At 31.9% G+C, this 27,403-nt stretch overlaps 1 protein-coding gene across 9 annotated transcripts in view; it reads left to right on the top strand.

Annotated features, from left to right (window-relative positions):
- Positions 1–27,403, top strand: part of KIDINS220 (kinase D interacting substrate 220) — a 176,333-nt gene that overhangs the window by 132,573 nt on the left and 16,357 nt on the right. For 6 of the 9 annotated variants that reach the window (XM_031951197.1, XM_012539884.3, XM_031951196.1 and 3 more), the window contains 4 exons: positions 5,765–5,890; positions 9,120–9,218; positions 9,888–10,124; positions 13,056–16,309. In XM_031951197.1, coding sequence (XP_031807057.1) covers positions 5,765–5,890; positions 9,120–9,218; positions 9,888–10,124; positions 13,056–14,324 — 1,731 coding nt within the window. In that variant the 3' untranslated portion in view covers positions 14,325–16,309. Of the gene's footprint in view, positions 1–5,764; positions 5,891–9,119; positions 9,219–9,887; positions 10,125–13,055; positions 16,310–18,067; positions 18,126–27,403 lie in introns of those variants that run through there. The other 3 variants (XM_031951200.1, XM_031951199.1, XM_031951198.1) reach the window with 1 other exon arrangement.

Genomic DNA, 27,403 nt, shown 5'->3' with positions numbered 1-27,403 from the left:
ATATTTTGAGGCTTCCTGTTATCATGGAAGCTCTGTGGTTGGGTTCTTTTTTTTTTTTTTTTTTTCTTTTTTTAATTGCTCATTTTTCCAGATTGCTACTTGACTTTGGACTTTGGGTTAGTATTGGGCTCTTCTGGGAGCAATGCCTGACCCAAATTCCTGTCTTTATATGTCTTTCTTCTGTCTTCATAGCTCAGTTTGGGAGTCTGCAAGTTTTTGGTATTTCTAGAGTGGTGTGATCTGAGGAGAGGTTTGTTTGTTCAATGCCCTTCCAGTGTGTGCTCTGCAAGTTTCTGACACAGGTTTGGGTCTTCTAGATTGTGTGGTCAAGTTTCAGTAGATTGCTGTTGAATTCAGTCACTATTAATCTACTGGAAAGTTTGGTAAATTCAGAGAAACTAAGCCATTTGACTCCCCTTTGGATTTCTTACCTTGGCTATTCCACCAAAGACTGATATATAGGGCTGAAGGTTAGAACTGTGTCCTCCCACATGTATACATATATTGTATTTAACATATACTTTAATATATTTAACATGTATTGGTCTAACTGCTATCTGGGGGAGAGAGCAGGGGGAAGGAGAGGAAAAATTGAAACAAAAGGTTTTGTAACTGTCAATGCTGAAAAATTACCCATGCATATATCTTGTAAATAAAAAGCTATAATAATATATATAAAGAACTGAGTCCTCCCTTTGCTCTTGGGCTCAGAGTCACACAGCAGTATTTTTCAATAATATTTTGCTTTTCTAAATATATGTAAAGATACTTCTTAGCATTCATTTTTGTAAAACTTTGGCTTTAAATTTTTCCCTCCCAAGATAGCAAGAAATATAGCTTAAATATGTGCAGTCCTTTTAACATTTTTCTAGATTTGTCATGTTGTGCAAGAAAAATCAAACCAAAAGAAAAACAAACAAACAAAAAGATGAAAATACTATGCTTTAATTCACATTCAGTCTTCATAGTTTTCTCTCTGTATGTGGGTGGCATTCCACTACAAAAAGGATGCTACAAACTTTTTGCACATCTAAGTCCTTTTCCCTTTTTTAATGATCTTTTTGTGATACAGACCCAGTAGAAACACTGCCAAATCAAAGAGTATGCACAGTTTGATAGCCCTTTGGGCATAGTTCCAAATTTGAGCTGTACTTTTGTAAGTGGTTCCTTGCTCCCTGTACACCTAGACCTTTCTCAATTGCAACTTTTCCTCTCTGCTCTGGAACTGGGTCAGTGAATAACAAAGCTGGCAGCTTGGATTCATTCCTGTGCCCAGTAATGATTTAGAAGTCCCTTGTGATCTCTTTCTGCCCCAGTGTTTCCAGTCTTGGTGTTCAGTGTCAGCCCATTTGGTGTCTCTGGGTGCTGGAATGCTCCCCATTGCAGCTTCTACATTTCTAGCCAGTTCTCATCTCAGTATCTGCAGAGCTCTTTCTCTTCTAGAGCTTCCCTACACTAAAAGAATGATTTACTGTGACATTATCTTGGTTTTCCTGATCAGAATTTAGTTTGGCACATTTCTTAGATTGTTTTGGAGAAGCTGTATTGAGTGAGGTGGGCAAAAGTTTTGACTCTCTTACCATCTCTTTCCTGGGGAAAGGCTTCCTGCAGAAGCTGAAATTCCCTGAAACTTTAAGGAAGCCAGGAAACCTTAGAGAGAAGTAAGTAGAGTTTTCTAAGGATGACATACAGTAAATGAAAATATTTGGAGTTGGGGAAAGAAATATGTTCAGGAAATAGCAAAAAGACCCATACCATTGGATAACATGGAAGGAAGGAAACATTTATTAAGTGCCTACTGTTGTGTCAGGCACTATGCTAAGTACTTTACAAATAGCTCATTTGGGACTAGGTGGTATTATTTTCATTTTATAGTTGAGGAAGCTAAAGTAGACGAAGATGAAGTGATGTGTTTGGAGTCACAGCTTATAAATATCTGAGATGGGATATGAACTCAGATCTTTACTCCAGGACCTACTCTGTCCACAGTACTACTTAGCAGCCTCATTTAGAAGGAACCAGAGAGAAGTAAGATGTTGAAAAACTAGAACAATAGGAAATAGCCAGACTATAAATGTCTTTGAAAACTAAACAGATTTTAATATTTGTTCCTGGAGGTAATAGGAATCAGATATAATAAAATCCATTTCTCTAAAAGATCATTTTGACTAGAGTCAGAGAGACTAAGTAATTTATTGCAAAAGTAGTCCAGGCATAAAGTGATAAAGCCCTAATATAATAGACCAAGGTGGTTATAGTCAGAAGAGAGGAAGAATATATGAGATATGTGAAAAAAGGCAGAATGAATTTGGTAACAGAGTGTTAGGGCTGAAGAGGGTGAAGAGTCACAAATGACACCTAGACTATAAACCTTGATGAATAGGAGGAGGGCAATACCCTCATTATTAGTTAGAATGTTAGAGGGAAACACTTGGGGATGAGGGGATAATTCAGTTTAGACATGTTGAATTTAAAATGTCTATGAATACCCAATTTGAGATGCCTGAAAGGTTGGAACGCCTGAAAGTTGGAGATGTGAGGCTGGAAGTCTGAAAGGTTAGGCCTGGAGAAAACCATATACATAGAAATTCAAATGAAAACCATGGGAGTTGAGATCACTTAGTATACATGGAGGAGATATGATATCCTAAGACACATTTGTGAGACCTCCACTGTTAATTGATAAAATATCAGTGAAAATCCACTGAAAGTAATAAAGGAGAAGTTAGATACAAGAACCAGGAAATAACAGTGCATAAAAATGTAGAAGAAAGTATCAAAAAGTAAAGGGCTACAATGTAGAAGCCTATATTTTGAAAATAGCTATATAATATCCTAGAGTTTTTTCTTCTTATACAAATTAATCAAATGAAAAAGTTATTATGTGGTATTGGCCTGGATATAATTCTGGGCCTAGTATCAATCTGTTCATTTTTAAAAAATAAAGATTACATTTTTCTTAGCCTTTGAAGACTATGAAATTTGGGCAGGTTACTAAAATACATTTTGTGCTTTGTTATTAAAAGTTGTCTAGAATGAATTTTTATAAACGTTCAACTATAGTTCTAAGAAAAGAATAAATATAATCAGAGCACATAATATCCATAGTAATGTAAAATTTTATATATTAAAATATCCACGAAATTTGTGAACTTACTGTGTGTAATGGGAAGTTTATCTAAATATAAAACTTAATGACTACTTAAATGAACAAGTTATTGTTTATTTAGGGAAATTACTTCTTTTAATGTAATTAGAACCTACTAATAGCCTATTACATCTTTCATGTAATTATAGTCTTTGAGGGAATTCATGGAATATTCACACATTACAAAATCTTTTAAGGATACACAGTTATTTTCTATTGGTGGTTTAAACATTCACCTACCTAAATTAAAGGAATTGGACTAATCATCTCTAAGAATTCTTCTTGTACCTATTAAATTACATTTTAACTACAAAGGTATTTATCACTGTGAAAAATCTTCTTTTGAACCAAGCTTGTACTTGCTTAGACTTTATTTGGGCTTAGATGGGTCTACATTACTCTCTGAGGATTTTTAGAGTTAGTAAGCTCTTCATCTTTTTTTTTTCCTTTCTTTTTTTTACAAGGCAATTGTGATTAAGTGGCTTGTCCAGGGTCACTCAGCTAGTAACTGTTAAGGGTCTGAGATTGGATTTGAACTCAGGTCCTCCTGACTTAAAGGACTGGTGCTCTATCCACTGTGCTATCTAGCTGCCCTAATTCTTGATTTGTAATTGACTTTTTGTGCCTTTAAAATTCATTTTTTTAATAATAAGCATATTGCTCTTTTACACTTAACTATCTGCTATTGTTCACTAGTGAATTTATTTTGAGTACTACTTGTTATATGGAGACATTTTTTCCTAGTGTTGAAAGATTAGAACAACTGAAATCTATATTCTTTGAATATTTTCTTGCCTTTTATGTAAGTAATAGCCTGAATATATTATTTCTCTGAAAGTACCTGAAATTCAATTGGATTTTGTAGTATTTGTTACAAGTTATAGTATGATGATTATTGGTTTTAAAATTGAGCTTAATAAAGAATTTAGCTAAGTCCAATATTTATACGAGTAAGACAATTTTAGAAGTATGATCTGATTCGGTATGTCTTTATTTCCTTTTAACTGATATTCCCCCTAAAAAATCTTTATGATGATATCATGCACAGGAGTGTTTTTAAAAAAAAAAAAGAAATATAATTCTTTTAGGATTTATTTGCTATTTAGTGATATCATATAGTTAAAATACCAAAAAAGGAATAAATAATAATTACAATTTTGTTGCAGAAGTACTGATAATTTTTATTTTTCTAAAGTACTTGATTCCTGCTTTTCTAGTATATTATGATATATTTTGCATCTGTGAGTTTTCTTTGTGATTATATATTTTCAAATAAATGAATGTTTTTGCCTGCAGTATGTGATTGTCAGTTTGCTGAAGTTTATGAGGTGGTTATTTAAGTGCCATTTATATGACTTTATCACTCTAAACATGTTCATACGTAAACGCAAACATAATAATGTGTTTATAAGTATGTGTGTGTGGAATGAGGTAGTACACACCTATATACAAATATGTTATATGTTTTAATTAGAGTTCAGTGCCATGTTTGTTTCTAACATTTGACAAAATTCTGTAGTAGTCTTGGAGGCTAATATATCCTTTGTTATTCAAATCACGTAATTTTTACTTGGAAGAGGGTTTCTTAAATGATCTGCTAGGATGGTCTTTGTTTCTACTAAGTGTTTTATATATCAAGTTCCTCCAGCCATCTGATATTTATAATGGTAAGTACAAAAACTAAAGACATAATTTATTTTCCCTAGTGCTTCCTATTCTTATTCTGATCCAAAATTTTTGACAGAGGGACACAGAAAAAAACAGTATATCACTCTATACTAACCTGCCCTTGATATAAAATAAATATTATAAAAATACTCTTATTTTTTGCCTTGTAAATAATAGGTTTAAAATTTTTCAATAAGATATCTTCAATTAATGATATAACTAAAATTTAATCTACTTTTTCATGATGAATTACATGTATTATTTCAAAGAAAATTTAAAATTCTACCATAATTTTTATCAGCAAATAATTTACTTAAAATACATTAGATACCAACAATCTTGAGAATTTTTATATTTGCTTTTTATTTTTGATAAGGCATTCCATAGAATGCATTATAGTACTGGGGAAGAAATACATAAATAATTGCATTTGAAGGATATTTTTTCTTTTGGTGTTCATAGACACTTGAATTCTCTATGTATTCTATCTCCTTTTATACATTTTTCCTTACTTCTCTTTTTTCCCAAAATTTATCTCCTTTTTTCTTGCTCTTGATTAAAGAATATTCAGAAAACAACTCATTCTATTGGGCTTGTTTCATTACCCTAGCCTTCTGTTTTTTTTTTTGTTTGTTTGTTTGTTTGTTTTTTTTAGAAATTTGTGATTTGAATGAAACTGTAGCTTTTCTATAGTGAGATGTCATACTGGCAATCCAGTATTTTAAAATAATTTTGTACTATGGCTTATGTAATACTTCTTTTCCATTTAATAAGTACAAGTGATTTTGGACCACTCCTTATTATAATTCCTTAAATTATTGAATTTAATGTTAATTGTGATATTTTATATCTGTAAACCATGAAATTTTGCACACCTGTACCACAAGAGTTTATATCTATAAAATATTTTTAAAATATTGTAAATGTATATTTCTTCCCTTCACCCAGGGAACAGTGTCAGGACAGACAGTGACATTGAACTCAATGAATGTGGATTCTGTGTGTGAGAAACTGAAACAAATAGAGGGTTTGGACCAGAGCATGATGCCTCAATACTGTGCAACAATAAAAAAGGTGATGTATGTATTTATATACTATACTAGTATTTGAATAAGATTAGAGAAAATGGGGTTGTGTAAAGATGGCAAAGGCAATGAATATTCAACCTCTTAAAGTGTATTCCTCAAAAGCTAAATGTAGTTTTATCCTCATTATCCCAAGTTTTCATTTTTTTCCCATTAATGTGTAAAATGGGTATACCTAAAAAGCCTTTTAAGAAACTATTATTATAGTCAAATGGTGTTACCACTTAGATTTTTAGCACTATTTTCAATGCAGAACATCATCAAAGTATAATATTACTTTATAGTTTTGGGTTGGCATAGTTACTATGAAAAAATTATATATACTTCTAGTTACTATACCTATAATTTGATTAGCTACCAATAAATGACTTTTAGAACTTGCAAAGTCAAATAGCTATGCATTTGAGTAGACAGACTTCACTTTGATTAAACACATTTGTAGTAAGTTATGTTTTTGTAATCAAGAGTATTTTCCTTAAAAAATTATCAATGTTAGTGAAGAATGAATATTCCTCTGCTGAATCACAAGCTCTTGTTAGAGCCTATTGGATTAGAAAGCATTTAAAGTATAAGTTCAAGAAACAGACTGTGAACCTGGCCTTTCAAAATCATCCTAGTCTTATCCCTAGGAAATTGATCATGAAATCATAAATTTTTTGGCGCAACAACTTAAGAGACAGGTAATCACAAATATCATTGTAATACTTAAAAAGAATTTTAGTTTAGAGGCAGAGAAAGATATTAGGGAGATATAAACACATATTATAATGAACCTTCTCTTCAGTCTTCAGCTATTCGATCCTATTTCCTGATTCTTTTCTCTGTTCTGATAATTGTCCTTAGTTGGTCTCTGGTTTAGCCAAAACTCTTCAGCTCTGAGTATGGAATGAATTTTGTTTACTTTCTATTTGTTAAAATTTGTTTACTACCATCTGTTAAAATCTTTGGTCATTGTTCAGTTGCCAATTTTAAATGAAAATGTTTTGGTAGCGTGGGCTTTTTTTTTTTTTTTTTTTTTTTTTTTAACTGTGCTAGCAGGTGCTTACTTTAGCTCTTTCAGTTTGTTTCTGTTTAAAAACAGAAACTGCCTTTTTAGAAAAAGATATAAGGTGAATGGTTCTTTTCTATCAGAAGAGAGTATGTTTCTTCCACCAAACTATTCCCCTGATCTTTGAATCTAGAACCTTAATAAAACAATTTAAAATTAGCATTTAATTGACTTGTTAAGAAATTTTGCTGTTTTTTTTTTTAAGTTATAGTCAGGACTTCAATACAGACTTTTATATGTTTAAAGGATCGATGCCTCCTTTTCAAAACCTTTCAGCAAAGTAATGTATCATTTAAAAGGGAGATATAATTTAGCTGTTATAGAAATGAGATGAACCTTATCATTTCTTACTACATTTGAGGAATCATGAAATAAACTTGTCCCTTATTCTTGAATAAATGAATGAATGAAATAAAAGATATGTATTAAGTGCTTTATGTGCACAAAATACTTTGGTAAATGTTGGGGGGGGGTGCACAAATAGAAATGTGGAAACAATCTCAGCTTTTAGGATGTTCATATTCTAATGGAAGAGAACACATAAAAGAGATTTAAACTGCAAGTTGAATAGAAAAGTCCTGTGGAGTTTAGAGTGGAATGAAAAAATTAGAATAATGCATTTTCTTTAATGCTATTTCATTGGCCACATCTATATAGATGTGTTTCTGTTGAACAGTGCCAAGAACTTGGTAAGAACTTTTTTTTTCTGTGTCTGCTGTGGTTGTGATTACTGAGGAGTCAGAAGCTGCAGCATAGCTGTTAGGGGTTGGTGTGACTTTCCTGGCACATGCTTTCTCCATTCTCCTTCAGAGTTCTTTGCTGTTCACATAGGCTAGATTTCCTACTTTGATGGTGCAAATTAGTGGAGATGGATAAGCCCTTTCCCACAGCTTTACTTTCCTGAATGATGATTTCAGGAGCTGGGCTGGGAACCAGGGTCCTAGGCTATCTTCTTCAGAATCTAAGAGGAGTTGATGGTCAAGTTGGTGGTACTCGCTACTACCTTTCTTTCCTTTGTATGTCTTACTACTTTTTAAACTTTTAGTGCTAGAAAATTATTTCTGTTGAGGAGTTAGATTTCAGTATGGATTCACAAACATTTATGTGTTTTCTATGTGATCCTAGACAAGTCACTTAACCCCAATTGCCTTAGCAAAAAACAAAACAAAACAAACATTTGTGTGTATTTAATTGCTATAAAATTAATGAATTAACAATCCTGATGATTATAATTATACCAAAAAAACCCAAATGGGTTTCCATTCACATGACAAAGACATGTTTACAGGTGGGAAGGTGTCAGAATCACAGAACTTCAGAGTTGGAATGGATCTTAGTAGTCAGTTGTATCAATATTTAAAAATAAATCCCCATTACAGTGCTGCACTCAATAAGTAGCTATTCAGCCATTTCTTAAAGATCTTTAATGGTTTTTTAATACTTCATCATGGAGCTTACCATGTATGTATGAGAAAGTTAAATTATCTTGCAGCGTATAATTAGTTCCTCCATTAAAAGCCTTTCCATTATCTAATCATGATGATGAAAGTAACCCTATATTCTCAAAGGCTATCTTCCTTGTATACAAACTCTACTAGTGCCTATCCATAAAAAGGGACTTGAAATATAGGATTAAGTCACAAGCATTCATTCTTGAATCAAATAGCTAAATGCCAAAAGGAAGTCTGTGAGAAGATTAAAATCAAAGAATGTGACTTTTGGATGACTATAGCTCATGAAATATTCACTGAGTATTGTGATTTGCTTTGGAGAAAAGTCTCTACACTGAAGAAGTTAGATTTTTTAATCAGTGAAGAATATGATTAATTGCCAAAAAAAAAAAAAAGTAGTAGACATTAAGTGTTATAAAAGTTCAGAGTCTGCAGTAGTCTGCAGTGAATGAAGTATTTAAACTGGCCCTTAAAGTATGAATAGGATTTAAATAGGCAGAGGTGGATACACTTATGTCCTACTCATCTTTGGCCCAATAAAGTATTTTAAAATTGTTGGAATAATATCTAGATTATTAAAGTAAAATGATAAGGCATTAGTAAAAATAATGAAATTCTTTACAACTTTTTCTGGTCCATAAGTTTATCTTGAAAATGGATTAAATGTTCAGTTCAGAAATCTTTTATGTTTATATGTATTTATTCAATTTTAAATTTAGGCAAATATTAATGGCCGTGTACTGGCTCAGTGTAACATTGATGAATTGAAGAAAGAAATGAATATGCATTTTGGGGACTGGCATCTTTTCAAAAGTATGGTAAGATTAAATAATTTTTATTTTCTTCTTTGTCAAGAGGTAGTAAGGAATCAACCAATCATTTATTAAATACCTCTTCTGTGTCCAGCATTGTGCTAGGGGAAAAGACAAAAATGAAAAAGCAGCTGTTCTCAAGTAACTTACTTTCAATTAAGGCGAGTATGTATATGTATAAATACATAAAGGAAAGGTATAAATTAAATAATAATTGATGTGTAGTATTAATCCAGTAAAATATAATCCAAGTATTTATTTGTTCCCCTCATCTTTGAAAAATATTAATAACATGTTTAATTTTGTATATTGCTATTTGCCAAGGCACACCTAAATGTATTTTATATAGAAGTTTGGTATATAGTACCTTTGTTCATTTTCTTGGCTTGTATAAAATATCACATTGTTTTCTTTTCAATTGTATTTCAAAGTAATACTGATAGTATAGTAGACAAATTATAAGGCAGTATTGCCCTTAATTTAAAATGTTAAATATCTGTTCACATTATTCCTTACCAAAGACTATTTATACATAGTCATATATGCTGTTTGAAATTTATTTGAAATGTATTTTTAAATTCTTTGCTTTCTAATATAATCTGGAATTATAAAAATAACTCCTAAAACTTGATTTGTCATTAACACAAGTAATACTGTTTTCCTTGTTTTGTTAAGGTACTTGATATGAGAAATGCAGAAAATCAACCAATTGCTGAAGAGTCACATGTAATGTCTGATCATGCCGATATCTCAGTCCCTCATGGCGAATCTCTTCGTCGCTCATTACATAATGAATTGCCACATACAGAACTTTCTAGTCAGGCTCCCTACACATTGAACTTTAGTTTTGAAGAACTGAACACTATTGGTCTTGATGAAGCTCCTCCACGCCACAGTAATTTAAGTTGGCAGGTACTTATTGAAATATTGCCTTTAGTGTCTGAAGTAAAAAGAAATGTATTATCAATGGAAAATATTGGTCATGTTTCAATCCATTTGATATTCTCAAATTGGATCAGATTAAGTGATAAATGGCTAAAACACAGGTTCATTATACAACTGTATATACCCAAAATAGTAAAAGAACTAGCAGTTTTTCATAATCACACTTTCTCATCTGATGTTATAATTGAAAATGTTAAAAACAATGATAGATATTTTAGCATGCAGGCTTTTTCTCTGGATGTTCAACAAAAAGGGAAGGAAGAGGACAGGTGAAGAGCAGGAAAAGGAGGACAGAGAGGAGCAAAAAAGGATGAATAAGGGAAAGAAGAGCCAGAGAAGGAATACATGAGCAGGATTCAGGAAATGAAGGAAAGAAAGGGGAAAAGACAAAGGGATAAATGTGAGAGAATGAAAAATAGAACTCAGCTACAAGGAAAAAATATTCAGGAGAAACTGTTCATATAATGCATGGTAGGTCTGTTATTATTTAATAAGGATATTTTTTTCTCAAATGAATAGGAAATGTTTTTATTCATTTCACTTGTATTTCCTTTAATTTTTTTTTTTATTTCCCATTGTTCCTTTTTCATTTTGTCTCCCTTTCAGTATAAATTGTTAGAGTCTAGTCTTTAATGTCATCTAATGGAGGCCAAAATTAGGTTTTTGTTTTTTAAGATGGAAAATGGAGTTTTTTTTAAATATTGTTAGTTGGATTTTTAAAAAGACTGATTAAAGGTGAGAATAGGTCAAAACTTTATTCCACTTTATTCTTCCTTCCAATATGATTAATTCCTTTTTTTTCCTCTCAGGGTTTCTTTACCATCTTTATAATTTATTTATATTCTATGCTTCATGTTTCTTACAGTGAACTAAACTCTGACCTTTCTTTAAATTGATAAGTGGGAAAATTCTTGTAATTAATATTAGATTGTGAGTGAACTATAAGAAGGAAAACAGGACATTTTCCCCCTTATTGGGGGCTTATTGTATTGCTTCCACATCTTTACTTTTTATCATTTTTTCTCTAGTTTTTCCTTAATCCTTTCCTTTGATTCTATGCCTGTTTTCTGATTCTTCCATATTTTCTTTGTCACTTATTGGATCCATTTAAATTTAAAGGAATTATGATCTTTAAGTGGGCTACCCTTAAAGAAGCATCCAGAATGAAGAAATTTATTAGTCATACAATGCCATGGATCAGAATACACAGAGTATCATTTTACATTGACAAGCAAGATTATACAAACAAGGTTGAAGAAGAGATACCAAAATGGTGAGGGGACATAAAGTCATGTGAGAGAAATAGTTGAAGAAATTAGGGAAACTTACTCTGAAGAAGAGAAAACTTTGGGGAACAGCTGGATTTTGATTAATCTCTTTAAATATTTGAGGGATTATTATATGAAAGAGAGATTATATTTATTCTATTTTACAATAAAGGTAATAGCAAGGTGAAAGTCTTAGCAGGTAGATTTTGGCTCTCCATAAGATCTTGCTATCACTTGGAGCTATTAAAAAATGGAATTAAAAAGCTTCATGAGATAGTGATTTCCCAGGTTTCAAAAAGAATTGGTTATATTTAACATGTATAGGACTGCTTGCCATCTGAGGGGAGGGACTGAGGGAGGGAGGGGAAAAATCGGAACAGAAGTGAGTACAAGGGATAATGTTGTAAAAAGTTACCCTGGCATGGGTTCTATCAATAAAAAGTTATTAAAAAAAAAAAAAAAGAATTGGTTACTGATTTAGGCAGAATTAAGAAGCATTTTTTTCATTTTCAGATTTAAAATACTTAAAAGGTTTCATTCATAGATTATTTTTTTCCCTTCATGACACTAGCAGCTCTCCAGAATTCTCAATTCAGAGTTGATTTCAAGTTGATTTTGGAAACTTTTTTTCTCTTTGTCTCAGCTATCTTTTTAAATTCAACTCTTAAATCTTATAACTCCTTTCTTTTGTTCTTTTGCAACTTTTATTCAGTTTATATGTTTTTCCTTGTACACAAACAAATAGTGTTAGTTATATTTTTTTATATGACACTGTACAGTATATAGTGATAGTTGATTATATTGTTGATCTGTGGCATATTTGGGGCAGGAAACCGTTGGGTGTAATTTTCCTCCATTGACAAACATCTTAACTCATCTGTAACTTATGCCTAAAATTCAGAGTGATAGTATGTAGGACTCCATTTTATCTTCTTAAAAATTTTTTTGCAGTGAAAGTAAATCTACCTTTCCTTCCCATCTATGCTTTAAAAAGGAAAGAAAAATAAAACTCTTATAACAAACATATATAAACAAACAAAACATGTAGGTCATTTCTACATATCCTAATGAACATATGCTCCAGTGTGCACTGTTTTCCACCTCTCAGGAATTGTAGCTTGCTTCATTATGAATCTTATAGAATCCTAGTTCATTATTATGCTGATCAGAGTTCATAAATCTTTCAAAATTGTTAGACAAGTAATTTATGACACTGTGATGAAAATTGACATTTTAATGTTAAAATATTTCTTATCCTTTTCCTGTTTCCTTCCCTTTCTACCATGACACTGTTTTATTAGTTTTATTAATTTTTAATCAACCAACATAAAAAGAAAATGGCAAGATTGTTGATGCATGTGCTAATTACTATATATTTTAAAATATTACTCTAAATAAATTTGCTCAAAAGTCTTTATGTAAAATAATTATAAAATAGTATCAGAATTATGGAAGAGTTTTTAAACTGGTTGAGCTATAGAACTTAAGTGGAATAAAATTAGTTTTTCATAATATGCTGATAATTTTGAGTGACTTGAAAACTCCAGGATTTCAAAATTCCTGGTATTTGTTATTCTTCTTTATTGCTTAGTTGAATTCTTAAAGTATTTTCTTTTTTCTGTCTTCACAGTCACAAACTCGCAGAACCCCAAGTCTTTCAAGTCTCAATTCACAGGATTCCAGTATTGAAATCTCAAAACTTACTGATAAGGTTCAGGCAGAATATAGAGATGCCTATAGAGAATATATTGCTCAGATGTCTCAGCTAGAAGGGGGCGCAAGTTCTGCAACAATTAGTGGCAGATCTTCTCCACACAGCACAGGGCTATACTATATGGGTCAGAGTTCATCAGGGGGCTCCATTCATTCCTCTATAGAGCAAGAAAAAGGGAAGGATAGTGAACTGAAACAAGATGATGCAAGGAAGTCATTTCTGATCAAGAGGGGAGATGTTATAGATTATTCATCTTCAGGTGTTTCCACTAATGATGCATCTCCTTTGGATCCTATCACGGAAGAAGATGAAAAATCTGATCAGTCTGGAAGTAAGCTTCTTCCAGGAAAGAAATCTTCAGAAAGACCAAGCCTCTTCCAGACAGATTTGAAACTAAAAGGAAGTGGGCTGCGCTATCAAAAACTTCCAAGTGATGAAGATGAGTCTGGGACAGAAGAATCAGATCATACTCCACTTCTCAAAGAAGACAAAGATAAAAAAGTGGAAGGAAAGGTAGATAGAATGCCCAAATCTCCAGAACATAGCACAGAGCCTATTAGAACCTTTATTAAAGCAAAAGAGTATTTATCAGATGCCCTCCTAGATAAAAAAGATTCCTCTGATTCAGGAGTAAGGTCTAATGAAAGTTCTCCCAATCATTCCCTTCACAATGAAGTTGCTGATGATTCCCATCTTGAAAAGGCCAACCTCATAGAACTTGAAGACGATAGCCACAATGGAAAACAGGGAATACCACACAGCTTAAGTGGCCTTCAAGATCCAGTTGTAGCACGTATGTCCATTTGCTCAGAAGATAAGAAGAGTCCTTCAGAATGCAGCTTGATAGCTAGTAGTCCTGAGGAAAATTGGCCAGCTTTAACGGGCCAAAAAGGTTACAATTTGAATCGAACACCTAGTACTGTGACCCTAAATAACAACAGTGCTCCAGCCAATAGAGCTAACCAAAATTTTGATGAAACAGAAGGGATTAGGGATACTTCTCAAGTTATTTTGCGGCCTGGTTCTAGTTCAAGTGGCATTCAGAATGAAAATCTAAAAAGCATTACTCATAAACGAAGTCAACGTTCAAGTTATGCAAGGCTTTCAAAAGATTCTTCAGAGCTTCATACAGTAACCTCTTCTGACAGTGCAGGTTTTGGTGAAGAAAGAGAAAGTATTCTTTAAGGGAAACAAGAAACAAGGAAAAAACCAAAACAAAACACCCAGTATTATTAGGCTTTCAAGTACAGGATTCTCTTTAAAGTCCCTCAAATAAAAATTTAGTAGTAAATTTTCAAGAACTTTGAGGAAAGGAAAGATATGCTGAATTTCTTTGAGGAAAGAAAAGATTGTCCTGTAATTGAAAGAATGGAAATCCATTTTTATTTTTTAAAGTTTTTGTGGTTATCTGGCTCCATATATCTTAAAGTAGAAATCTAAGGTTAAATCTAAGAGTAATGAACTTTTTGTTAAATCTTAAAAACATTGTTTCCAAATGTAAAGAAAATGAGACTATTATAGTTCCCTTTAAAAAACAAAATTTGCTTGTTGAGAGACTGAAATAATCTATAAAATTGAATAATCCACAAATCCAATCTTGCAAGTATTTATTAAACACCTTATGTGTAAAATCTCATGTTATGCTGTGGGGATTAAAAAGACAATACAAACAATCCCTGCACTAAAGGAGGTAACATTCAACTGATAACTATTGTTGAGGAACTTTTCTACATAAAAATAAATGTTTCTATAGTTTTATTTTGAAGCATTCAGCAGATAATTAAGTAGAACTTTAAGAAAAGATGTTATTCGTGCCTAGGGTCAGGCTCAAGGAAACTTTGATTTTTTTCCTTTTTTTCCATTCTTCTTGATTGATCTTCTTTATATTACTGAAGACTTGGAAATAGGTATACCCATTAGCCAGAGTGGGCACATTATATTATAGCTCTGAAATTAATAGTCTACTCATCTGTTAGTTTCAGTGCTATGTTCTGATAGCTATGATGGTATTTCATGAGTCAGAAACAGAACATGATACATATTTCCTTAATATACTTGACTTTTCTGCTGTGTCAGTATATGTCCACTTATGGAAAAAAATATATAGCAGTTCATTAGTAATTGCATTTTTAACAATTATGACTATCTCAGACAATAAGTATTATATGGTTCCTTTGGACAAAGCATTGTACTTGGGGGCATATAATAGGCATGCCAATATTTCTTGAATGAATAAATGGGCAAATTGAATTATTTGTACATGAAATAATTACACAATAATTCAAGATAGTATGTTATTAGAAAGAAAAAATATCCATCACTGAAGGAAAATGTACCCATTTTATTTATTCCTAAACTACTGTACCATTTTTTCTTATTTGTGGATAAAAGCATCATGGAACTATTCATTTAAACCTCTGTAACAAAGCAGAAAGACAGAAATCAAAATAGATATGAAAATAAAAATTTGTTTAGACAATATTTGTATCACTATTCCCACAGTTACTGGAATATATTCAAATGAATGTGTGGATTAGTAAAGACATCATAATCACCCAGTGATCTCCTATTGTCTTTAGAAATAACTTTTTATTTATGCATCACACACCAAATAATCACAGCTAAGAAGAATTACATATGGGCAAAGTTATCTTTAGAAGTAACTTTTTATTTATGCATCACACATCTGATAATCACAGCTAGAAAGAATTATATATGTGCAAAGTACATATGGTTTTAGTTGAGTAATCATATTGTGATGGGTATTTACTAGTTATCTTTTAATTAGGGGAATGAGTAAATTATTAACTGGATTGGAATATTTCAATTATGGCACTAAGTTGCTTTCTTGTGATATTCAGTGAAGATTGATTATTGTTGTGTATTATCTAGTAATTCATAAAATAATATAATCTTTAATCAAAAAAGTATTTATCCAATTATAAAACAAAAGGAGTAGGCTATTGACAAGTTGTTAGCTTTCAGAATTTATTAATAAAAACATCTGTGAAACTGTGTGATTAGTTTAGGCCAACTTTCATTCCTTATGGAGAAGTTGTCATATCAGTGTCATTGTAACTCATTTCTTACCCTCAAAGTAAATTTGCATGGTTTTCAGAATTTGAGTATCAACTTGTAGATTTAGAAAACAATAAAAAATTGGCATGCCATTTTTGACTTGGGAGTATTTATTTATTGTAATGATAATTCATATTCTGAACTGTTTGTATGTTTGCTTTTTATGGCTTATTGATATAGTTTACACATTCCATTTGACATGAATTTACTTGCCTAGAGTCTTCATCCATAAATTATTCCTGTGATTTAAATAATCACTTAGGTATATGATGATTAGTTTTTCTAGTGCACTAAATGGTATATTAATGAGCTAAAAAATTCAATATGTACCAACTAATACACAGTTTAGCCCTACAGCTACAATCCCAGAAGTTGGTGAATAAATATTCACCAGCAGGACTCTAGGGAAAATAAGTTACTGTTTATTTGTATGACTTTCACCTCAGAGAACTATGCTTTCTAGTAAAGATGGGAAAATTGTTATAAATAAATTTTTCTGCTCATGAGTTCACTTTTCTTAATGTAGTTAATAACACTTTCTCAAAAGATATACTCCACTTACCCATTTCTAAGTTATAGATTAATTTCTCCCTGCTTATTACTATAGAAAGAGAATTATATAATAAAAAAATTCTGAATACTTTTACTTTAGCCACGGATAATTTTCTTTTTATAGCATACTCTCTAACTTAGCCACATGATTATATTCACAATTGACATACTACTTCTGAAAATTATGAACAAAAGATTTAAAAATGCCTGTATCTTAATAGATGACTTAGCTGTCACATTTACAGATGATTATATATTATGTCATACAAAACTTTTAAAATGTTATTGCTATAATCACTCTATTCTCATAAAATAAAAGGCCTTATTCTGTTATATTATCATATATCCTCTCATAATAGTAAAATAAATTTTCTGACCAAATATTTGTTTTTAGTAAATTATCCAAAACTCTACATTTGACTATAGTATTGATAAATTATAAAATAATATTTTGCATGTTTTATTTCTATAATAGCATTGATTTTTAATGTTATTTTTCTCATAAAAGCTAATCATAAGGAAATATATTTTGAATGGAGAGACTATAAGCTTTTCTCCTTTTTAACTACAGTAACAAGTAATAAGATCATATATAATATCTCTGGTTATACTAGGGATTCTCAGCCTCTTTGGAAAGTCTATAAAAGTTTAGTAGCTTCAGAAAAATACTTGCTGGGTAAAATTGATTCTTGTTTTAGAGTAAGTTATTAAAGGGAAGAATGAGAGTTTAGAGAGGTATTACTCCTTTCATGAACTCTGTGTATGAATGGTATTGAGGCAGTATGAAAAAAATAGAATAACCCAAAGCAAACAATTTAATGTGCAATAAAATTAGATAATGTGAATTTCACCAACCAACTTTTAAATATTCAAGAGCCAGTTGCTTAGGTCCCTTGCTTCTCTTCACTTCTTGGCTTTTTGCCATTTCTGCTTATAAATATCTCCTAGAAAGTGAGCAAAGGGGAAAAGAAAAAGGAGATAAAAACTTAATATTTTTGCAAGTTTTTTTCTGAGAAATATTCTGGCCTGAAAAAAAATAAGATCCTGGATAAAATTAGACTTTTGAATTTCTCTATTATAATGTTCCTGTCTTCTATTGGCAGGGAAAATGCAGAATTGATCTTAAGAATGTAAATGAAAAGTAAAGAAATATTTACATAGAGCAGTATACCTGATCTGTGGATATAGATATTTGAATGCTCATGGTGGAAAAGGTTGAGAATCTCTGGGTAAAACCACCTAAGGAATAAAGGGATCATCTTAATACCTTACATAATTTTAAACCCTTTCATGCCTAGGAAGAAAATGACATCCAAGGTAATGGCTTCTGAAAAGGAGAATTCAATCTGAAATAAGGTATGTGGAAGTCAAACTACTGTATCCAAATTTTCAAAGTCCTTTCCTTTAAAAAAAAAAAAAAAGAGGGTAGGTTTTAGGAGTATTTGAAGATAATTTTTTGTAATTGAGTAGTTATATGTCCTGTACTTCATAAGTTAAATGTCAATTCAACAGTCTCACTAGAGACAGAGAAGAAATATCCAAAATAAATGTCACAAGTTGACTCCTACATCATAAAGTTGTGGAAATCACTTAGGATATATGTGAATATAAACAGTGTAAAATACTTATGTCAGTTATGTTACACCAGTGGGATAAAACAGTGACAAACTATCAATGGCTTGAAATGAGGAATTTTGAAAGACATCTCAGAAACTATATGTTTAATTTATTACCATATGCATAAAGCATTTTGAAGGAAAAGTATAACTTCTTCATCTCTAAACCAGTCTACAGGACAAGCATTCTATATACTATAATCAGTTAAAATCAGATCATAATATCCATAAAGTCCATCTTTTAACCATTCAAAACTAATTGGTAGTCCTCAGTTCAGTATAAAAAGTTTTTTAAATATCCATTATATATATATATAATGGATATTGTATATATATATATATATATATATATATATATATATATAATGGATATTGTATATATATGTGTGTATATACACATATACACATAAAAAGTTTTTTAAATATCCATTATATATATATATATATAATGGATATTGTATATATATACATATATATATATATATAATGGATATTGTATTTCTTCTCGATGGTTGAGAGAGCTAAGAAGAGAATTTAGAATTGGGGGAGAAAAAAAAAAGAAAAATCTAAGCCTGCATAGTGAAAAACCTGGAATTAGGATCCAATCTTTTCAACTCCAAAGTGATTACTCTATGTTTGACCATACTGGACTTAAACTTTATATTAAAAGATGATTATTGAATAAAAGTAATGAAAAAATGATGAAAAATAAAATATGCATAATAGTAAAATACAGCTGTTACTGTAATAATAACTATTTAACTTTTAAGTATGTATGTTAAAAATGCCAATTAATGTATATTATTAACTGTGCTACAGGATTGTAGGTAAAATTTATAACAAGATCATTCTGGTACTTGACTAAGATGTTTTTCAGATAATGTCTATCCAAAGTAGACTTGATTTCTAACTAATTACATGATAGAGCAAGTAATGAGGTTCCATGGTAGTAGTATTTTGAGAGGATAACAGTTAACAGAAATATTGGCAAAGGATAAATCGACCTACAAAGTTATTACCAAAAAACCTTGTTGAATAATTCTTTAAAATATGGTAGCCTTTCTAATTTAGTATAATTGAAAAGATCAGTTGAATTTTAAGTTAAAAATCTTGAGTCATGCTTAGATTATCTTCAAGTAATTTTATCAAACTTCTTACAAATATTAAAGTGTAATTCTGTTGTCTTCTGAAATTAATAGAAATAAAAAGCTCACTTGCAATTAGCATAATTTGCTGAAGTCCTTAACACTTTAAGCAGGTTAGATACTTTCTCCTCAGTCTCTTGTTTAAATCTGTGACATCACCCTAGACAAATAATTGCACTTTCTGAATTATTGGAGCTTGAATTAATGTTATACTGTAAATTAGACTGTGTTCTCAATACTACATAAAGTAAGGAGTGATTGAGAATTGTTAAGAACAAGGAAGGATACTGTTAGTAAACAGAAAGGAGATGGTAATCATTTTGTAACTGACATTTTATTTATACCTGCCTCTTCTATTTGTTATCAAGGCAAAGTGGATTCCATCTTTCTTACTATCCTACCTACTAGCAAAACAATATTGCTTTCTCTCCTTATTAACAAATAACTTTTCCTGATAGTTGATTCTCCTCTCCAGAAATAAGTGGGAAAAGAAAAGGTTGCTTTGCCAGTGAATATTCTTGCTATTCAATGAATTTGAGAAGAAAGACAAATCACACTATTTTCTTTGTGGGTTTTTTGGTAGCTATAGCTGGAAGTTAATAGCTAATTAAATGTTTTTAAACAGCATAAAGTTTTGAGAGAAGCACAAATGAATGATGGCATGTATGCGATATAAGTATAAACCAACATTTCATATTTTTCCTATTTCATGTCACATTTTAAAAGAAAAAAATACATTTTCCCCTGATCTTTACCTTTCTGATCCTTGTTTAGAGCAAAGTATTTTTCTCCTTAGATCTTCAGAATGTGCACTTTTATTCCAACTAAATTTTATTTGCTTCAGTTTTTAAGGTTACTTATTTTCTTTCATTCAATTTTTCAATCTAGTTTTCTTTCTTTTCACATATACTCCTTTTCCTTCTCCCCAATTTGGAAAGATCTTAAGGGAGGCAGCTCTAATTAAACAACTGCTTTGCAACAGTTTTTTTGGGGAAAAAAACCTGAATCTTTTGGAGAAAACTTGGTGGGGAATGTACCAGTTATTTTTAAATATCATTTGGTGGACAAATTGGACTGGGTCTCTTCAAGGTCCTAGAGAAGAGAATTGGAACAAGCGTGCAGCAATTTCAGAGGAAGAGATTTTGTTTCAGCATAGTAAAAGAGAAAAAAAAAAAGGCATAATAAATGATGACTATGTTAGCCTTGGGTCAGGAGTATCTTAGTTCAAATCTTTTTTCTGAAATATGCTAGCTGAATGACCATTAGCAAATCATTTAGTCTTTTAATTTGAAATCATTGTTACTGACAAGTTGCTGAATAAAACTCCTGGAGGGAATTTCCATGCTGGGAATTCCTCACACATGAAATCTCAGGTCAGAACCTAATTAACTAAATTAGCAGGGGAAACTACTTTAACCGTTAATTCCATCTTTAAAAAAACTGAAGAGGTGGACTCTGTGCCATACCTTAGCATTTAAGGAAGTTAGGAATGTTAAGAGAAACCTTAAAGAGGAAATAAAAGCCATCTTTAAATATTTGAAGGACTGTTTTGCAGTGAGTGATAAAGATTTATTCTGCTTGAATTTTAAGTCAATCTTGAGTCATGCTCAGATTATCTTCAAGTGATTTTATCAAACTTATTACAAATATTAAAGTGTAATCCTGTTGTTTTCTGAAGTTGATGGGAAAAAAAAAAAACCTCACTTGTAATTAGCATAATTTGCTGAAGTCCTTAATACTTTAATCAGGTTAGGTACTTTCTTCTCAGTCTCTTGGTAATACTATAAATCTGTGACATCACCCTAGATAAATAATGCAGATGTAGGAAAAATTAGTCAAAATTTTATTGGTGTGAAGAGACAAATTTAGGTTTGAGTAAGAAAAGCCACCAAAAATAATTTGTCTATGAAAAAAAAACTGGCACAAGGAAGGTAACTAACCTTCCAAAAATGGAATGGATTATCACTAGAAGTATGATGGACTTCCTTAGAGATTGTGAAGAGCAAAGATAGATAATTCTTTGTCATATATATCATAGAAGGAATTCTTGTTGAAGTGGGTAAATGGTCTGGATTCTCTTCCAATCATGTGAATTAATGAGAATAGAAGACTTCTTTATGAAGTAATGAATCCCTCATAACTGAAAACGTTCAAGAAGAGGCTTGGGTTAATCACTTCTTAGGATAATTGTAGAGGGCATTTGTAATCAAGCACAGGTTTCCTTTAGAACTCAAGATCCTCTTCTGTTTATGCTTTTATTCCTGATGTAGCATAGCTTACAAGTGTAAGAACAAGAAAAATTTGTAATCAGGTACTCTTCAATTCTTTACCATAGAGATTTCAGAAAACATTCATAAACTAGCATAAATCATCCACCATTTTTTATCCAAATTCTTTTTTCCTATTAGTGTGCATTATTGAGAATTGACTCTATCAAAATTTTGAGTAATGATCAATTTTTCTCCTAAAGGGATTTGACTTACTTATGATTTACTTTTTTAGAGTTTATTTAGAAGTTAACATAGTTATGAGCTTTTGAATGTCTGTTCTTGTTGCCATTATTCCACCACTGCTGATCTTTTTTTTTTTTTTTTTTTTTTTTTTTTTAACAATAAAAGCTTTGTTACTTGCTTTTTCCATTCTGCTTCCAGCAAGGCAGATTAATTGGAGTATAGTAAGAAACGTTCCCAGAATACTTCCTTTCCCAGTATATTGGTAAAAAACAGAAATTGGGGAGAGAGAGGCCCAAACCCTCCTTGCTAAGGGGTAGGAGGAACCTTCCATACCTTCAGCTGCCATCAGTCTCATTCTCTCTTCAGTTACCTCCTCCACAACTTCTTGGCCAACTGTATTGCTGCTTTTCTTTATGTTATACTTCTGGGACGATGAACCATGCATAGCAACTCTATCATTGATCCGAAGTTTGTATTATTTTGCTCTTCTCTGACCCTCTTCACCATCTCTGTAACTCAGTGGAACAAAGTTATCCTCCTTTACTACTATAACCCAGTGTGTCATTGTTTTCTTCATTAGAAGAGGATCAGGACTATCTTTGCTTTTGTACTTGTGTATCTCCAGAATTTAGCACAGTACTTGACACATAGTAACCACTTAGTAAGCTTTTTAAATTCGTTTTTCACCTTCCCAGCTCAAAAACAAAATAGAGGCTTTATTATGGATTTTTGCTTTACAGTCAAGTTTGTTGGAATCCACCTATATTGAGGTTTCTAGTTCTTATGAATTGTTTCATGATAATGCTTGTCAATATACATTTCTCCTCCCCCCAGTAACTTCATCTTGTTGATTCAAATTCAACTTGTTTATTTTGATTCTATAACTTTTGGTGTGTCTTGTATTTAATTTATTCATTATTCCAGGTACTACTATATCTTTATAAGTGGCATTTGTTTCTTTGTAGGATTTTTATTTTATCTTCATTGTGGTTTGAGTTGAACCATTTCTTTCATTTGTCAAAATATCTTTGAATTCTAGTCACATTTTGCTTTATCAGTTCTGAGATTATGAAAATTTCTTTACAAAAACCTTCACATTCTGATAAAATTTATTTCAGAGATAAAATATTTTGACTTTTGCAGCAGGTAATTTTGAAATAAAATCAGAAGGGCTATTATTGCTTGAAAGTGAATGGATTTTTTGTTTTTATTCTGGATTTCTTTTATACTCTCCATATTTTTATTATCCTGTGAACTAAGGTGGTATGCTAAAGCATGTGCAAAATATCAGGATATTTAATTTTATTCTTTTTCTTACTCTTATCAATGAACTCATAAGTCCACTGCCTTCCCCTGATCTTAATGCTGTTTTATTTACTAATTTGTTTCTTTCTACATCTGACCTTATCAGTGTTTTTTAATGTATTTTCTTTTTTTAATTAAATTTTTTTCGATGAAAATTTGCCTTCTATCCCTACTTCTTCATTGTTACTCTTCTTCTTCTGCCAATAAAGGAAAACCTCTCAACACTTTAGTAGAAACACACATAATCAAGCGAAATTAAAATCCTGCAGTGACTGTATTAAAAAAAAAAAAAAAAAAAAAGATTCATACTGTTCTTTGAGTTTATCACCTCTCCATCAGGATGTGTGTAGTTTATTCCAACATAAGTCTTTTGGAACTATGGTTGGTCATTGTGCTGATCAGTCCCTAACTCTTTCATAGTTGTTTGCCTTTACAGTATTGTTATCATTGTATGTAAAATACCATTTATTACTTAATCCTGGGCAGTCACTTCATTTGTGAGCACCCTAACATTACTCCTCAGTATTTTTACATTGCCAGTCTCTCCTAATTCCCAGAGCTTCAGAGAATTCTCTGGCCACTGACTTTTGCACTAACTAAAGTTAGTCGGACAACTAACTTTAACCCGACTTGCCTTCTCTGAAGCCTTCAGAGGTCTCTGACTATGATTTGTTGAATCATAGTTTAATAAAAGATAGCGCCCTCAAGAACAGCCATGTGCAAATTTAAAGTCTTTATTATACTTGTATACTATGTATTTTGATCATACTTACTTTGATATTGGTTCAAGACTAATTCAAAACTATTTCTAGTTTTCCTAGATTTCTCTGAAACCATCCCCTTCTTCATGTCTCATAGCATTTTAGTATTCAGTCACATTCACAATACCATACTTTGCATAGCCATTCCCCAATCAACTGCATATTCTTAGTTTCCAAATCTTTTATTATAATTTTAACATTATTCAAAAAATTGAGCTCCAGACTCTTTTATTTATTGAAAATGTAAACAATATGGTACCCATTATTCATATGAAGTCATGGAAAACATTTCTATATTAGTCACATTGCTCCCCAATTCCTCTCCCCCCATTAATATAAACTGAAAAAAAAAATATACTTCAGTCTGCACTCAGAACTTATCAGTTCTCTTCGGAGGTGGATAACAATTTATCATGAATGAGTCCTTTGGAATTGTCTTGGGTATTGATCAGAGTAGGTAAATCTTTCATAGTTGAGCACTATTACAATGTTGCTATCAGTGTGTACAATATACCACTACAATGTGTACAATATTGTCCTAGTTCTGCTCACTTTACTTTGCTTCAGCTCATATAAATCTTCACAACTTTTTTTGAAACCTTGCCAATCATCATTTCTTATAGTGTTTTATAGCATATAGTATTCCATCACAATCATATACCATAATTTGTTTAGCCATTCCCCAACTGATGATTCTCCTTAATTTCCAATTCTTTGCCAGCCCAAAAGTAGCTGCCATAAACTTTCTGGTATATCTTTAGAGTTTGTTTTACTTAGAACTAATATTGCCCTTAATCTATTCCCCTTCCTATTCTTCCCACTGCTTTCTTTCTCCCCTTCTTCTCCTTTTTTCCTCTGTTGATTGAAATTTATTCCTGGAATCAACTCTTATGTGGGTGAGGTTCAGATGCCATTTGCTTTCCCCATTCTTCCTCCTTGTATAGGACACCCATATGCACTCTGATTATACAAGATAATTTTTCCCTTCTTTCTCCTTTCTTCCCTTCCCTTTCTATTCTTCTTTAAAGATCATCAAAATATAGAACTATTCCTAATCCCTCTTTTTAATTTGTCTCTACCATAACCCCTGATCATATCCTTATATTGTTATATAAATAATTTATCCTTTTGTGGTTTCTTATTATTTGCTTACTGATATTTACCTTTAATTTTTTTTTTTTACTCCTGCATTTGCATCTCAGAATTTCTATATAATTCTGGTCTTTTCATCAAAATTACTTAAAGGTCCTATATTTCCTTAAAAGTTCAACACCTCCTCCCCCGCAATAGGACTATAATATAACTCAGTTTTTCTGGATGAGTTATTCTTTGTTGTAAATCTATATATTTTGCCTTTCAGATTATTATATTCAAAGCTCTTTGCTTCTTTATAGTGATGGCTCCTAAATCATATGTGGTCACAGCTGTGGCCTTGGTACTTGAATTCTTTCTCTGCATCAGCTTGAATATGAGCTGGATTTTGGTTGTGACATTCCTGGGAGGTATAATTTTGGGAATTCAGCAGGTTACTAGTGAATTCTTTCTGTTTCTAAGAGATCTAGGAAGTTTTCTTTTATGATTTTTTGGAATATGATGCCTGGGCTCTGTTTCTGGTCATGTGTTTCAGGTATACAATGATCATTCAACTCTCTTACCTTTATCTCTTTTCCATATTAATTGTTTTTGCTATGGAACATTTTCTTTTATTTTTTCAAACTTTTTACTTTGTTTTAATATTTCTTTTTACTTTGTGGATTCATTATCTTATACCTAATCTGTTGTAATTTTTCAGGGAATTTGTTGCTAGTGTAGTGTTTTATATCTCTTTTGCCAACCTGCTTATTTCTATTTTTTTATTCCATATCTCATTCCTTTTACATTTTTTTCTTCTAGATTTCTCATTTATTTATTTATTTTTCTGAGGCAATTGGGGTTAAATAACTTGCCCAGGGTCACACAGTTAAGAAGTGTTAGGTGTCTTACATCAAATTTGAACTCAGATCCTCCTGATTTCAGGGCTGGTGCTCTATCTACTGTGACATCTAGCTGCCCCTTCATTTGAGTTATGAAAACATTTATAAAATTCTTACTTCATCTCTTCCAGGATGTCTAGTTGGTTTTGTGCTTAAGCCGTGTTTTTCTTTAGGCTTTAATTATAGGTGTTTTGGTATCATTTTCTTCTTTCAAGTCTTGTATCCCTTTTACCATAACAGCCTTTTATGATGGGATTCTTTTTTACTTTGCTCATCATTCTAGCCTACTTTCTGAGTTAGGACTTGCTACTAGAGCCAGGTTCTGTGCTCATCATACCTCTAGACCAGGAGACTGCTGCTAGGCTTACATACTGTTGGCCAGCTAGAAAGCTCTGTTGTTTCCAAATCACAGAATTGCAGGCTCCTCTTTGGTCTGAGATTCCTAACCTCATTATTTTACTGAAGGCTTGACTGACCTGGATATAGAACTGAGTCCCATTTTCCTCTCGAATTCAGCCACTTAGCTGCTGCTTGCTCCCTGCTAAGTGCAAACCCTAGACGTTCTTCTATTCCCTAATGCCCCTAAATTCAAGTCCCCTCTTTAATCCATCCTGGATCTGTGACCCTTAACTGAGTAGTGACCCACATGAGATCAGACTTCTTTGTGCCTTTGTGCTCTTCTTGCCATAGTATGCAGCTTCTCCCTGCCCTGAACTGTTCTGGTAGTTCCTGACTAAGTCCCATTTCCAGGGTACTCAGACTTCTGTATCTCTTTTTGCCAGCCTTGGTATGAGAAAATGATTCACTGTGGTTTTTTTTTAAAGCTTCCCAATGAAGATTCAGTCTGACACTTTTTTTTTTGATCTTTGTAGTGGTGGCATTGATCTTTTTAAGTTTTATTTATTTTTTGTTATAATTTCTGAAGGCAGGCAGGCAGGCAACAAGCATTTAAGCACTTGCCTTGCACTGTACTAAATACAAGCAAAGGAAAGACAGCTTTTGCCCTCAAAGAAACATACATCCTAATGGGAAAAGAATGCATTAAAAAGGAGTAAAAAGCTGAACTGCAAAGAGGAGAGAAGGGACAGAAGTGAAATCTAAGGAGCCAGGAGCACAACTTAAATGAGAATGAAGAATGGCCAGGCTGAGCCCGTTCTCATAATACAGACCTCTGCCTTTTTGGGGGAGAAGAATGATATCCTGGTAGAGAGAAGGATGTTTCAGGGTGAGAAGGCCAAGACCTGAGTTCTGATGACAGAGTCCAGGATCTTTGAATCACAGCCAGGAGGGGAATATATATGTAGGAACAATAAGTAAACTTCATTTCATTAATTAGCATGTTCGTATTGGTGCTTTTATATACTCATGATGATATCAACAT

Source organism: Sarcophilus harrisii, chromosome 2, assembly GCF_902635505.1.
Source record: "Sarcophilus harrisii chromosome 2, mSarHar1.11, whole genome shotgun sequence".
In the NCBI taxonomy this organism is placed as follows: domain Eukaryota; kingdom Metazoa; phylum Chordata; class Mammalia; order Dasyuromorphia; family Dasyuridae; genus Sarcophilus; species Sarcophilus harrisii.
Note: the sequence above shows the minus strand (reverse complement) of the source record. Positions and strands in the feature narration are given on the sequence as shown.